Below are 13,564 nucleotides of genomic sequence, written 5' to 3' on the forward strand. Positions count from 1 at the left end.
AACAGTTAATTAACTGAACACTTTAGAAAATAGGCTCAATCATCACCCATCAAATATTTTCAACATAACAGGTACAAATCACTCAATTCCCTTTGTCAGCCATGTGCCCCTTACCCTGAAACTCTGGAACGAGCTTTACAAACCCATGTGCTCAAAGCGTGGCAAACAGAGCTGCTCTCTGAAGTGAGAACAGGAGGATGATTTCAATCATTCAGGGTTGAGCATGCAAAAACCATGACTTGAAAAGTTAAAAGGAAAAAAACCCAACTATTTAGTCCAATGTCAATATGGTAAACCCTAACTGTTAAACTTGTCTGACTTTTTACTATATTCCTCAAAATGTATTTATAGTCTCCTTTAAAGAGGAGTTAGCTTTGGAGGTCCCTTTAAAAAAATTGGGACTTCCCTAGCGGTCCAGTGGTTAAGACTCTGTGCTCCCAGTACAGGGGGCTGGATCTCTGGTCAGGGAACTAAGATCCCGCATGCCACACGGTGCAGCCTAAAAAAAAAAAAAAACAAAGAAAATTATTAACACAAAATTAGTTACAGCCCTTGGAAGGGACTCCTGCAAGTGTGGAGCCATGAAGCTTAAGTTTTACTGGTTTCACATTTTCCACCTTAGTTTGCAGATATTTTCAAGACACAGGGAAGTGTGATTAGAGGCATATAAGTCCAGTTAAATATCAGCTCCATCATCCCATTAAAACACCTAGGGATATTTCATGAATGGCCTTTATTGATGATTTGATACTCTGTCTACAAAAACATTGATGTTTGATTGCATAGACAATTTCATAAATGTCTACAGACCAAACTGGATAGCCCAGATCTCACTTCCAACATTTCCTTCAGCATTGGGGTTCAGTCTGTCAAAATCAGGCTCACTATGGTCTTTCAGAATCCATTCTATGTTGCCTATATAGATAATCTGTGAGCTGAGTTAAAGCATGTTCTATTATTGAGCGTTTTGAGATTGTTCCAGGATTTGAAAGTTTTAGATTACTTTGGTTTCTTGGAATTAGTCAATGCATACCACAACTTTCCTTGAAAAACACATTTGAGCCAAAGTGGCTTTAGGGAAGTGTTTTATGCTTTAATAAGTTTGGGAAAAGGAGATAAATTCATCTAGTCATAGTAACATAGTAAATCTTGTTGAAAGGAACCGCTTTCTAAACGACACAGCTATAATTTCATTCCAGCTGATATTGTGGACTTGAAACATTTCACTCTACTTTTCTGTCTCATAAGGAAGTTTCCATTTGGGTTATTTGTACAGATCAACAGATAAAAACTTATGTACTAGAGCAGAAACAGCTCTGTTAAACGTCTCTCTTATCCATGCCAAAAACTTTGCTTCTTCAGGACCATGGACCTTCCTTAGGAACATATATACATTTCCCTAAAGAATCCTTAGGCTGTGATATATTTTTGAGTTAAATTGTTATTATTTATAGAAAAGTTTTTTATGTCCACCATGGATGCATATCAAAGTTTATATAGCATTCATCTCCATGGCAGGTGCTTTATCTTACTGATTATTTTGGCAGAAAACATATACCAAAAATCTCCCTGTGAGAAATAAAAACAAACCCCTACCCTCCAAACATAGAAAAAAGCCACAATTCTTCAGATCCCCTTTGGACCTTTGGGTGAAGCTTATAAACCTTCTTGGAGTCCATTTAATGCCTGTGAGTCTGGCTGAAGCTCAGAGAATGGGTTGGAGACAGGATGGTCTACAAATAGAGGAGCTAGGATTTCTGAGTTGGGTTTGAGCTGCCATCTATGAAAGTTTCTACATTACTTCCCCATGTGCCTTGTTTTATCCTCTCAAAAAATAAGAGTTTTATCATCTAAGGATGTAAAATATAAAAGCACCTTGGAGGCATCTTGTCCATCATTCAGCCCTTCATTTTACAGACAAGGAAAATTTAGGCTGGGGAAGTTAAGTGACTCCCCAGATCCATGGAGCTAGGAAGTGGCAGAGCGGGGAGAGTCACTGCAGATTCCAGACTTTCTTCCCATTTGTCATTTTCCAGCCCCTTCAATATCTGCTTTCTAAAGCACTGTATAAACTAAGATGTTTTTATAACTGCATTAGCTTACTATTGCTCTGTAACAGATCACCCCAATCTTAGCACCCAAAAGCAACACTCATTTATCAGCTCCCAGTTCTGTCGGCCGGAATTCTGGGCAGGGCGTAACTAGGTCCTCTGCTTAGGGTCTTACAAGGCTGAAATCAAGCCATCGACTGGGCTGTGTTCTGAGCTGGAGCTCAGGTCCTTTTCCTGGCTCATCAACACTGTTGGCAGGATTCGGTTCCTTGTGGTTGTAGGACTGAGGTCCCTGTTCTCCTGCTGGCTGTCAGCCAAGGTTGCTTTAAGCTCCCAGAGGCCACCCTCCACTCTTAGGCGTGTGACCCTCTCATTACATGGCAGCTACTTCTTCAAAGTCAGTAGGATGATCTTTCTCTTCAGGAAAGGCTCAGCCCTCCTTTTAAGGACTTGCCTGATTAGGTCAGACCCACCTTCTGGATTAACTCAGAGTCAACAGGTTGATAACCTAAGCACAGGAGCCATAACCCATAATATCCATAGGTCCCCCCCTTCCCATAGTCAAGAAGAGGGGATCATACAGGGTATGTGAATGAGGGGACAGGAATCCTGTGATTAGAATTAGAATTCTACTTATAAAATCTTCTACTAAATATTCTACTCATTCAAATACTAGTTTTCCTTTTTTACCTCCTTTTTCCCTCTGCTGCCTTCCACTGAGCCAGTGAAGAGTCATCCGTCCTACAGAAAACCCAGAAAGGGATGATGAGAGGAGGTGAATTAGGAGCAGTGTGGTGAAAACTTCAAATCCATAAAAATATCTGATTTTCATTAGTTTTACTTATTCTTTGTAGCCTTAAGTGCCAATGGCCTGGGGTAATTCAGAATTACCTATTCAGTCATTACTGAATGGTTAAAAAAAAAAAAAATCACCTATCCTTTTGGCAAAATGCTTCTTTTAGTAAAGTTGGCCTGGACTCAGAGATGTTCAATAGGCGCAACAGCAGCTAGAAGTCAGCGGACAGTTGACGACCAATTGAGGTGCCATTTCTCTAGTGCCTCCTGTAGGCTGGACACGACTCCCGTGAGCTCATCTAATCCTCACCCCAGTGATCTGTTACAGTTGGTAGTATAGTCCCCCTGTTACAGATGAGGAGCCAGCTGTGAAGCAGCAGAGTCGGAATTCAAAGCTCTGTCCGGTTCATTGGTGCTTTCTTGAAGACAGGCTTCCATCTAAGGTCCAAGGTGGAGACTGTGACCCTCAGAGGCTCTCAGACACTTAAGCAGAGAGTGGGGGATGCTAGATGGGGCTGCAGGGTTACCAGCAGTCTCTGAGATGGAGGCTATTTCAAGCAATCAAAAAATATCAACTGCATAAAGGGACACTCCTTCTCCCTTCCAGACTTATCATTAAAGTTTTCAGAAATCAAGATGAAGGTTCTACATCATAAACTTATTTTTCTTTATAGAGGAATTTACAGATAAGGGATGAGTTGAACTTTATAATACCTCATCATGATGGTTAATGTGTAACAAGTATTGATATTATTATACAAGTTTTTTTTTTTTTTTAATATGGGCAAATAAGACATAGAGTAGGTCAACAAGGGGGCTTAAATGGATTTCAGTACACAGAAATGTAGTGGTAGAAACCAGCAAGCCTTGTTCTTGAATCCTGCTAACTGTAACTCTGGTTGAACAAGTCAGTTAAGATTGGGCTCATACAGCTGCAGAGCCTGGGAAAGTTGTAATTACTTAGCGAAAGTCCCCTTTGCGTTGGAGTAAAAAGTTAAATTTGGAAAGATTTCAAAGCCCTTCAACTACTACTCAATCACTCTGAAGTTGAATTAAATGTAAATTGGGGATTCTTTGAACACATTTATAGTCTATGCATTTTAATATACATATGTCAGATGTGTACTTTATGGAACTAGAGATGATTCCTGAGGCATCTTTCCTGCAGAGCAGGGAAACAGGCTTGAAAACAAATAATGATAGTAATAAAGGTGCTGAGCTCAAGAGACATATAAGGAAGACATATGTGCAGCAGCGATTGTGAGGGGAGCATCAGGGAAAAATAGAAAAGGGGAGTTTTGAGTTGGGTCCGCCTGCTAGGCAGAAAAGGGAAAGAAATTCTAGGGAGAAGGAAAAACAGAGTTAAAGGCATAGAAGTAAGAAAAGATATAGTTCAGTGTGAGCAGAGTACACCAACTACGGGGGGAAGATAGAAGAGAGGTTGAATATTTACGCAGCACTTGAATTGGGAAGGACCTGACTACCCTCTAAGGAGAAGTTGCAACTTTATAGCAACAGGACTCCTTAGAAATGTTACATAAAGGATGACAAGATAATAGCTGTATTTTAGAAGATTAACTCCGGTAGCTGGAAGGAGGATGGCTGGGTGTGAGAATGGAAGCTGAAGCAGTAAGAGGGGTATTTGAAAAAAGGTCAGTCAAAGAATGACTGAGGACCCAGCTCAGGGGAGAAGCAAAGGAGACAAGTGATGAGGATAAAAGCTGCTTCAGATAAGAGCGCTGGGACTGGGGCATCAAATGGCTGGAATCAGGGGAGGAAAGGAGGATGTGAGGGGAAAAATGAAGGATGACACCTAGTTTCTGATCTTGAACCATGTCTGGTTCTGGGGGGGCGGGAGGGGGGAGAGGGATGGGAATGAACAAACTGGTCAGTTTGAGGTAGTGGAAATTGAGACTTGGAGTTTAGGAAAAAAAAATTACACACACACACGTTTGTGAATTATCAAAATTTGATACAGTGGTAGTGAATGATATTTTTCTAGGATTATCATGTAGTTAAGAAAAAGAGTTTTATATATTGGACCATGAGCCAGCATGATATGATATAGGTAGACAAAAAAAAAAGAATTGGGAAAAAGAGACAGAAAGTTCTGTAACCGAGATATTACTATGAGTTCCAGGAGAAGGTTTCAAGATGATGTGTGTATCAGTGTCCCCAAGCATAAGGACTAAGAAGATGACACTTCATATGACAATAAGGAAGGCACGGGTGAATTCTGAGCAGTTCCATGAGATTGGTGGTGAGTTGGGGGAACAGGTGGATTCCGTGAGCTGATAAAAAAGAACTGAAAGTGTTTGGTCATAAAAGGAAAGGAAGGGTTAAGAGAGGTTTTTTTTGTTCTGGCTTCTTTGTTAGAACAGGGAAAGATAATGTTCATGGAGAAAATTGGGTAATTGGAGTGACCTGGCATCAGAGATTGTCAGGGCGGATTCAGCAGTAGGACAAGGGAGGGAAAGAATTGGTAATAGTTTAATGAAAGTTTCTCAGGGAAGAGGGAAAAAGTAAATTTTAAAAGAAAACAATGAGTTGAGAAAATATGTATTAAGTTCTTTACCTTGCACTTCTGAGCTAGAAATACTGTATAGTTTTAGTACCCATAATAAACACACACTGATGTAAACCCTAGCACATTGTGGGCTCTCAGGGGTCTACTTATTATTATGAAAATAAAAGTGATAGTGGGTTTCCACCTCATTCTGTTAGACGATCTTTTGGAAACCACAACAACTACAACAGGAAAAAAAAAAAAAAAAAAAAAGATGATGTAATTCCGAAGCAAGATAATTGCCACTTAAGTAAAAGTGACTTTCTCTTCCTACCTACAATACCAGGGCTGGTTTTGGTTGGTCTTGAAGACAGAAGTCCCAGATGGACTGACAGAATTTTTTGTGCCTGAATGTATCTGCTTAACAGGATCTTAAAGAGTTCAGTCTGCTCTAGGACTGAACAAAGACCACTCACAAATACTAATCCAAACATATTTCTTAGACATTCAGTTGAATATCTAGTTTCCAGGATCACCCCCAGAATTTCTCGGGACTCTAAAGAACCCTACATGCTGAGTAAGACCCTAGGCAAGACCAGAGTTTCCTGGACCATTTGAACTAGGTGGTCTCCATCTTGTATTTATGGGAAAGAGCTGGAACAAACACAGTCTTTATGATTAAGCAGAAAAGACAGCATTTTCCATAAGAATGTAATCTTCTGCATGGTTGGTCACCAGTTATTTTTTGGATGGTCATTTAGTTTCTGTCAAGTTATCTAATTATTCTGCTAAATCATCTTTACAAGATGAATTGCTTTCTTGAGTTGTTAATACTTGTGAAATTCTTTTCCCAAATGAATGAGAAGTGAAAGATATAAATTTTTTAACACACACATACACAAAATTTCCCAAACATCTAGTATGTTGAAAGTTGGTCCGTTGCAAAGGAACTAGAATTCTAGGCTGGGGTCCAGGGGTGGAGATGACTGTAACATTCCACTGAGAACTTCACTTTTGGCTCTGAGCTCAAAACTAAAAATCCCTAGTCAAGTCAGATATATGAAGTATTGGGCTCTAACTTGAACAGGAGCTGGAAAAAAAAAAGGCGGGGAGGGTAGTATTCATAAAGATTTAGTAAGGAAGTTAGAAGGAATTACGTGAGAAAGAAGGAAAAAGAATAATTGTGGTGTTATTACATGCCTAGGCCAGGTACATAACATTGTGGGTCAGGGATTCATTCCATACAGACCAGTTATCCTGATGACATTGTGAAGTAATTTCCTATACACTATAATCTGTTTTGGAAATGCTTTCTACCAGGTGTCTCTTCTGGGACATACCAAAGCAGAGTTGATCTGTTAAATTATTCGCACTGTTCAAATATTTGAAGTACTAATTCATCACTCCCGACCTTACATTTGTATTTTAACATCATTATACATTTAGCAGGGGTGAATCTTTTCACAATAATGAATAAAGTGACTCTTGAAAGGAAAGATGTTAACCTTGGAGGATCTTGTGGGATGACTCTTAAAAGACACCGAAGCATCTGAATCTCTCTCTGGGCTGTATATTAGATGTTCACAGAATCTGAACCCGATGCATGTATGGACAAATCCCTTTGTTATATGGATATGCATGATGGGAAGTGAGGAAAATACTAAGGGAGTTAAATCTAAACCCAAAGATAACTGTAAGGTGGTTACTGGGTGCAACTTGCTAAAATGACTATATATGGACTTACCACTAGTGTGTTAAGTGAAAAATAATCCTATGGGAATAGGAACCTTGTATGATGCCAAGGCTAGAAAGGGGTTTTTAACTCTCTGTTAACAATGCTGTGTTTAAAGGTTTTCATCCATTATCACTTTGTTAGAACAGCCTTGCTAAAACCCAGCTCTTTTACGGGTCTCTCTGACACCTCATACAAATGCAAGGAAGGAAATGGAGCCAATAAATGTAATCTACAGGTGAAATTTGCAGAGGCAATTTTAAAAAAAAAGGTAAGTATTTTCTTGGGATTTTACCATTTCACAGAAGTTATCACCTCACCTCTTAAAGTTTTGAGAAATTATACCTATTAGTCAAGATTCTTATTCTATATGTCCGTTCTTAGAAAGGCTTATTCAACAGAAATTATCCCCAAATGTCATGCCTGGTACCATAAGCATCATTATCATTTTAAAATTTGACCAAATAAACATAAGCATACACACATATATGTATGTATAGTCTTATATACATATGAAAGCAATTCTAGGTATCCTCCTTTATTCACCAGTTAACTAAATGTATGTAATTGGCTATGATGAAACAGGCACAGTGCTAGAGATATAACATAGAACATGAAATAGTCAGTCTTTGCCCTCAAAAAATTTAATGTCCAGTGGGAACAGATCATTGTATAAGAAAAACACTGTAAAAAATCATTTTAAAAATCCTTGTAAAAATAAATATCACACACACAAAATCATTACAAACTGGAAGAAATGTTCTGAAGGAGGTGTAAAAATGGGATGGGAGATTAAAATCCTTTTCAAAGGTAATGGAAAGCCCTTCTAAGCAACTGAAATTGAGTTGGAGCCTGAGCAGGAAGTGGAATTAGGCCAAGTGTGGTAAATTCATGCAGAGGAAACAGTAAGTGCAAAGGCACTGAGGCTGGAAAGAATGACAAGCATTAGAGGCATGTTGCAAAGAAGCCTTCACGCATGAGGCATAGAGAGGGAGGGTTGAAGCGTGGTGAGATCAGGCTGGAGTTAGGCACAGGCTAGCTCTTCAAGGACACTGGGTATGGTTCTGGGAAGCAAAGGATGGCTGGGTTAAGTCTGCGTTTCAAAAAGACTCCTCTGACTGCTGCAAGTAGCAAAATAATTGGAGGGAGCAAGAGTCCAGGTGCAAAGCTTTACTATGATCAAAGCAAAGATAAGACGAAGGCTTAAATTTGGGTGGTACTTAGTGATGAGAAATAAAAGGAGACAAGTCAAAATGACAGGATTTGGGGAGGGGTTGGCTGCAGAAAGGAGGTGGCAAAGATGATTGTCAGGGTAGGTGATTGGTAGTTGATTGATAGAAACGGTAATATCAGAACCAGTCTTTTAATATTCATCCTATTCTATTTAAATTCATTCTATGCAAAACCATTTAGTGCTTACTGCGTGCAAAGTACGGTGCTGAGAATTCTCATGGATAGAGATATGAAAAAAGTGGATAAAAGGATATATGATCTCCACCTTTTATAGATTCGCATTCAAATACAGTGTTTCTCATTTCCAGTAGAGGAAAGAGAAGCAATAACTATACACCCACACACATATGGTGAGTTCATACACTCACAAATACAGATGTATGCACACATGTATATCTACATATGTATATGTGTACGCATATATGCATGTATATATACATTTGAGGTATTGGTATCACATACGCATCTTAAGTATGTGTTGCAAGGGGATGAGGAAGATAAATATAAATAATTAGTGTGGAGGTCAGAAAGAGAAATCAAAAAGCTGCATGAGATTGTATTCTTCTTAAAAGAAATTAAAACGTTTCAAAGACTATTAAGTCTTACATCTCCACCCTACTAGAGAAGAGGTTTATGACACTAGGCCTGTTTTTCAGATAGTGTCCACAAAAAGAAAGTAGGCACTGGTATTCAGCTGTATAATCCATTTTTAATCTATGATGTATCCCTACAATCATGAGAGTAATCTTATCATTAATAATAATGATAAACAATAATAATAATAACAACAATCATTGGTGTGGGATAATGTTTAAAAATCACACAAACAAAGCAGAAAAGCATAAACACAGATTTCATTTCAGTGTTGTTTGAATGTTACCTTTTTAGTATTTTTCTTAGGATTCTAAACTCACAATTTGTTGTCAAACTGACTCTCCACAGCAGACAGAATATGATTAGCTAAGAATTTTGTTAAATATTTTCCAAATGTACCAGAGGACACCATTTCCAGTTTTGCAAGGGTATCTTGTTGGTCAGAAGCCTTTTGTTTAACAAACTCAGCTTGCATGTTTATTCTAAGAGTCTAACTAAACATACAGGACAATTGCTGATTACTGAATTCTTAAAGCTGCTTTCATCTTATTTTCCTTACACTATAGTCTTTGCTTGTTTCAGTTCATTGCAGCTCTATTTACAATAGCCAGGACACGGAAGCAACCTAAGTGCCCATCGACAGATAAATGGATAAAGAAGATGTGGCATATATATACAATGGAATATTACTCAGCCATAAAAAGAAACGAAATTGAGTTATTGGTAGTGAGGTGGATGGACCTAGAGTCTGTCATACCTGTCATACGGAGTGAAGTAAGTCAGAAAAAGAAAAACAAATACCGTATACTAACACATATATATGGAATCTAAAAAAAAAAAAAAGTGTGTATACCTTTTGACTGCCCGTTAATGTCTTCTCTTTATAGTGATAGTATGTGAAAGTAGTATCTAATCTCTGAATTAGTATATAATTGTGCAGATAGTGGAATATGCTTGGAATCACTAGAAGTGAATTTGCCATGAAGCTAAGGAAGCTTCAGGGCCTCTCACTTCCAAGGCTCCCTTTAACAGTCTTGGATCTAAATTTGTATTTTTAAGTTTGTGTTCTTTCCCTTTAAAAAGATCTCCCAAATCTTATGAGCTTCAGGCCCTGGAAAACTTATCTGGTTCTGCTTTTCATTTGTATTGTAATAATTAATTTGTTTTCATGCCTTTCTCATATTATTTTGGCTTCATGGGAATGGGGCCATTTTTTTTTCTTTTTTTGTTTCTCTGCTGTCGAGCATTTAGTTCAGTAAATGCTTTGTGAATTAGTGAATAAGTCACACGCCTTTAGTGATCGTGCTGGAGCTGGCTCTGGTGAGGGAGATTTTCTTTTGTATTCATGCATCTTTATTAACAATGAATTTGTTGCAAAGTTTAAAAAAATAATCTATATAAATTATCTTGTTACTGCATTTTTTAAAAGTTAAAGATATCTATTTGCAGAATTTAAAATGAAATTCCCATTACTGTCAGTATGCACAATATTTTGCAAAAATATATAAATGTTCATATATTAATGTTCTTTCACTTTTCATTTGTTTTTCTTTTTAAGATTTTCTTGGAGTATTTTCCAAATGGGAATTAATGAGAGAAAGGGTATATTTGGCCAGCTTTGTGGATTCTAAGAGTGTTTCTAAAAGTTAAGCCTAGCCAAAGAAAAGTGTTATGGCACAGGATTGCCTTTATTATAAGCTGTCATTTAATATAAGAGCTCCATTTTGTCTTTCTTTCTTTGTCAAGTTGCTTATTTATAAATATCCACTCTAGTTTTCAGGAGTTGACATATATAACCTGAGAGCTGATATACCCTGTATGATAGAGACTCTAAGAGCTGAACAATACATAACAAATTATTAAAACGATACCATGAAAACATGTCATTGTTTCTAAATTGAGGTTAATATTTTGATTTTCAAGAAAGCAAAGAAAGGTTCCCTCCTTTCTCCATCCCTGTTCTGATCATTTCCGAGGATTTATAAAAATGCAAAACAACAACAACAACAACAAATTCATCTGCTACTTCCTGACCATAGAGATGAATAATTTAAGGGCAATTTCAAATTGCGTTTTCCAGCTGGCTTTCTGTTTTATTTGGAAAGATCTGAAACTTTATTTTTTAATTCCAAAATACATTTCTGCTTTCTATCCTTCAGTTCGAAAATAATGATGTATCTGGTAACATGTAGCAATTGTATACTAAGCCCTTACAGGGTCTCATATCCTGGAGAAAAAGTACCCTTTTTGAAAGGGCTCCCCTTTTCTGAGTTTTGCTGTTCTCCTGTTTGTTAAGTAGTGGCCCCACCTGGGAAAGCAGAGTTATTTCAGCCATCATTCAGTTCCAGTTTACATTAGACTCTGTGGAATATTATAGTGCTGTTCAGTATTCATAATCTCCCTGATTTTGCTGTTTTTATGGCCCAGTATAATTGATGTGTGGTGTTCGTTGGAAGGTTATCAGAAGATATTTGGACATCAAATTTTTCAAAATAAATGATGGCACTACTGCTAAGATATCTTTTAACGACTTAACCCACCCAATAGAGTTAGGTTCTTATTACAGTACAAATTAAAGGAGAATAAAATCATTCTTAATTTAGGACAGTTTTTAAATAACTGTTTTTGTCCCCCCTCCCTTTCCACATACATAGCAAGAAGGCACCCCAGATTTCACCTTTATTTAAATGGTGGCATTTGGAAAATATACCAAGAAGGCTGTCTGTAGGTAATGGTTCAGTTAGCATTAATCCCAGAGGATGGAAAATCAGGAGCAAATTACTTTTAAAGAGAGCTAAGTAAATTTCACATATGGGTGGCTGGTACTCACCTCTTCCAGAACACAACACGTGGGCCTGTCACTGTAAATGAACATTCTGACTTAGCCACAGCTGCCATACAACTATGAGAACGTTTGCTTTACATGATTCTGGATCATTACGCGGTGCTGATTACCCTGGCCTTTCACTGTTGTCCTTCGCAGCAGGGTGCTAACGTTTTCTGGATTTCACTGCTCTTTAGAATTCTCCACCAGAGGGAGGACAAGGGAAGGCGAAGTAGGTTTCACCCGCAGTTCTGAGGGAAGTTTGAATCTGAGAAAGCTAGCACTGACGAATTCAGGACCTCTGGTTCTGTCTCTCCACTTTACCTCCCCGTACTTGCTTTCTCAGCAGAACTGAGTGACTCTAGCTAGTGCAGTAATTTTATTGTCGATCGCTTTCCAACCCGGGTTTTATCAGTTTAGTTACAACTTGAAAAATTAAGTTGTAGTGAGAGATACAGTTTAGGAGACCCCCCATTCCCCTTAGCAGAGGCCAGGTTATTATTATTTCTTTTAGGAAAAGCTGAAGATGAGAAGTCTGACATGTTGGCACGTTGTTAAACACACGAAGGCAGGACACAGACACATCCCAGGAGCAGAGCGACAAAGATGGATTTATCTAACCATCTTTACGGTCTCCCGAGCCCTTCCTGTGTATCCACAGCCGCCTTACTCAATCCCCCTTCCACCCAGAGTTTTATCTTTGCCCTACGTGCGTGTGGGGTTTTTCACTAAAGAAAGGACGGAACCCCAAACTCTAATGAGAAAATAGCAGCCGTTCCTCTCCTTCCCACGGGTTCCAGAGCCTTAATTTGGCCGGGCAGGTGTCGGAGCTTCAAAATTTGTCTCCACCATTTTCTCCGCGCTGGAGGGAAGGGACCAGCCCTCCCGGGCGCTGCCTGGCGGGGAAGTGGAGCGAGGAGCGAGGGCCCCGGGTCCGGATCCCTTCCTGGGTCTCGGAATCTCCGCGGGACGCGCGGTCCGGCTCCCGCGGGCGCGGCGGCGGCGGCGGCTGCGCGCGGCTTCCAGCGACCCCTGTCGGGGGTGCCCGGCAGCCGCCCCGCGCACCGCCCCCCGCCCAGGCCGGCTCGGGGAGGGAAAGGGGCTGCGCCCGCGAGCGCCGAGCCCAGGCTCCTCCCGGTGGCGTGTCCGCGCCTCGGGGTGGGGGTGTGGCGGGGACGAGGGAGGGGGCGAGGCCAGGGGAGGGCGAGAAGGAGGCGCCAGCGTCCAACCTGCGGGCGGGAGGTGGTTGGCGGTGGGGCAATTGAAAAAGAGCCGGCGAGGAGTTCCCCGCAACTTGTCTGAACTCCGGGCTCGCGCGGAGGGCAGGAGCGGGGTGACGGCGGCTGCTGGGCGACGCGAGCGCTGGCCGGACGGTGATCGCCTCTCCCTCCTCGGGCTGCGAGCGCGCCGGACCGAGGCCGCGACAGGAGCCGACAGCGGCGGGAACCGAGCACTTCCCTGCGCGACAGAAGCCGCCCCGAGAGCGAGCGCGACCGCCAGTCCCAGGTGGCCCGGACCGCACGCCGCGTCCCCGCGCTCCCCGCCGGCGACAGGAGACGCGCCCCGCGCAGCGCGCGCGCCGCAGCCCGGCCGGTGGTTCTACCCGCCCTCGAGGGACAAACTTTTCCCAAAGCCGATCCCAGCCCTTGGACCAAACTTGTCGCGCGTCGCCTCCGCCGGGCGCCGTCCGCGCAGAGCGTGCACTTCTCGGGCGAGATGTCGGAGCGCAAAGAAGGCAGAGGCAAGGGGAAGGGCAAGAAGGACCGAGGCTCCGGGAAGAAGCCCGCGCCCGCGGCGGGAGGCCAGAGCCCAGGTGAGTGCGCCGCGCG

At 41.0% G+C, this 13,564-nt stretch overlaps 1 protein-coding gene and 1 long non-coding RNA gene across 13 annotated transcripts in view; one reads left to right on the forward strand and one right to left on the reverse strand.

Annotated features, from left to right (window-relative positions):
* Positions 1–455: 455 nt before the first annotated feature.
* On the reverse strand, positions 456–11,836 carry LOC118887859. The gene is made up of 3 exons (XR_005018181.1): positions 11,742–11,836; positions 2,742–2,792; positions 456–499 (listed from the first exon to the last, which is right to left on the reverse strand). It is a non-coding gene; the product is annotated as an uncharacterized LOC118887859 (long non-coding RNA).
* A 1,141-nt stretch (positions 11,837–12,977) lies between these two features.
* The window catches only part of NRG1 (neuregulin 1), a 215,107-nt gene continuing 214,520 nt past the window's right edge, over positions 12,978–13,564 (forward strand). For all 12 annotated transcript variants that reach the window (XM_036838718.1, XM_036838720.1, XM_036838714.1 and 9 more), the window contains exon 1: positions 12,978–13,548. In XM_036838718.1, the coding sequence (XP_036694613.1) occupies positions 13,452–13,548 (97 nt within the window). In that variant the 5' untranslated portion in view covers positions 12,978–13,451. The remainder of the gene's footprint in view (positions 13,549–13,564) is intronic.

The sequence above is a fragment of the Balaenoptera musculus genome, chromosome 21 (assembly GCF_009873245.2).
Source record: "Balaenoptera musculus isolate JJ_BM4_2016_0621 chromosome 21, mBalMus1.pri.v3, whole genome shotgun sequence".
Taxonomy (NCBI): domain Eukaryota; kingdom Metazoa; phylum Chordata; class Mammalia; order Artiodactyla; family Balaenopteridae; genus Balaenoptera; species Balaenoptera musculus.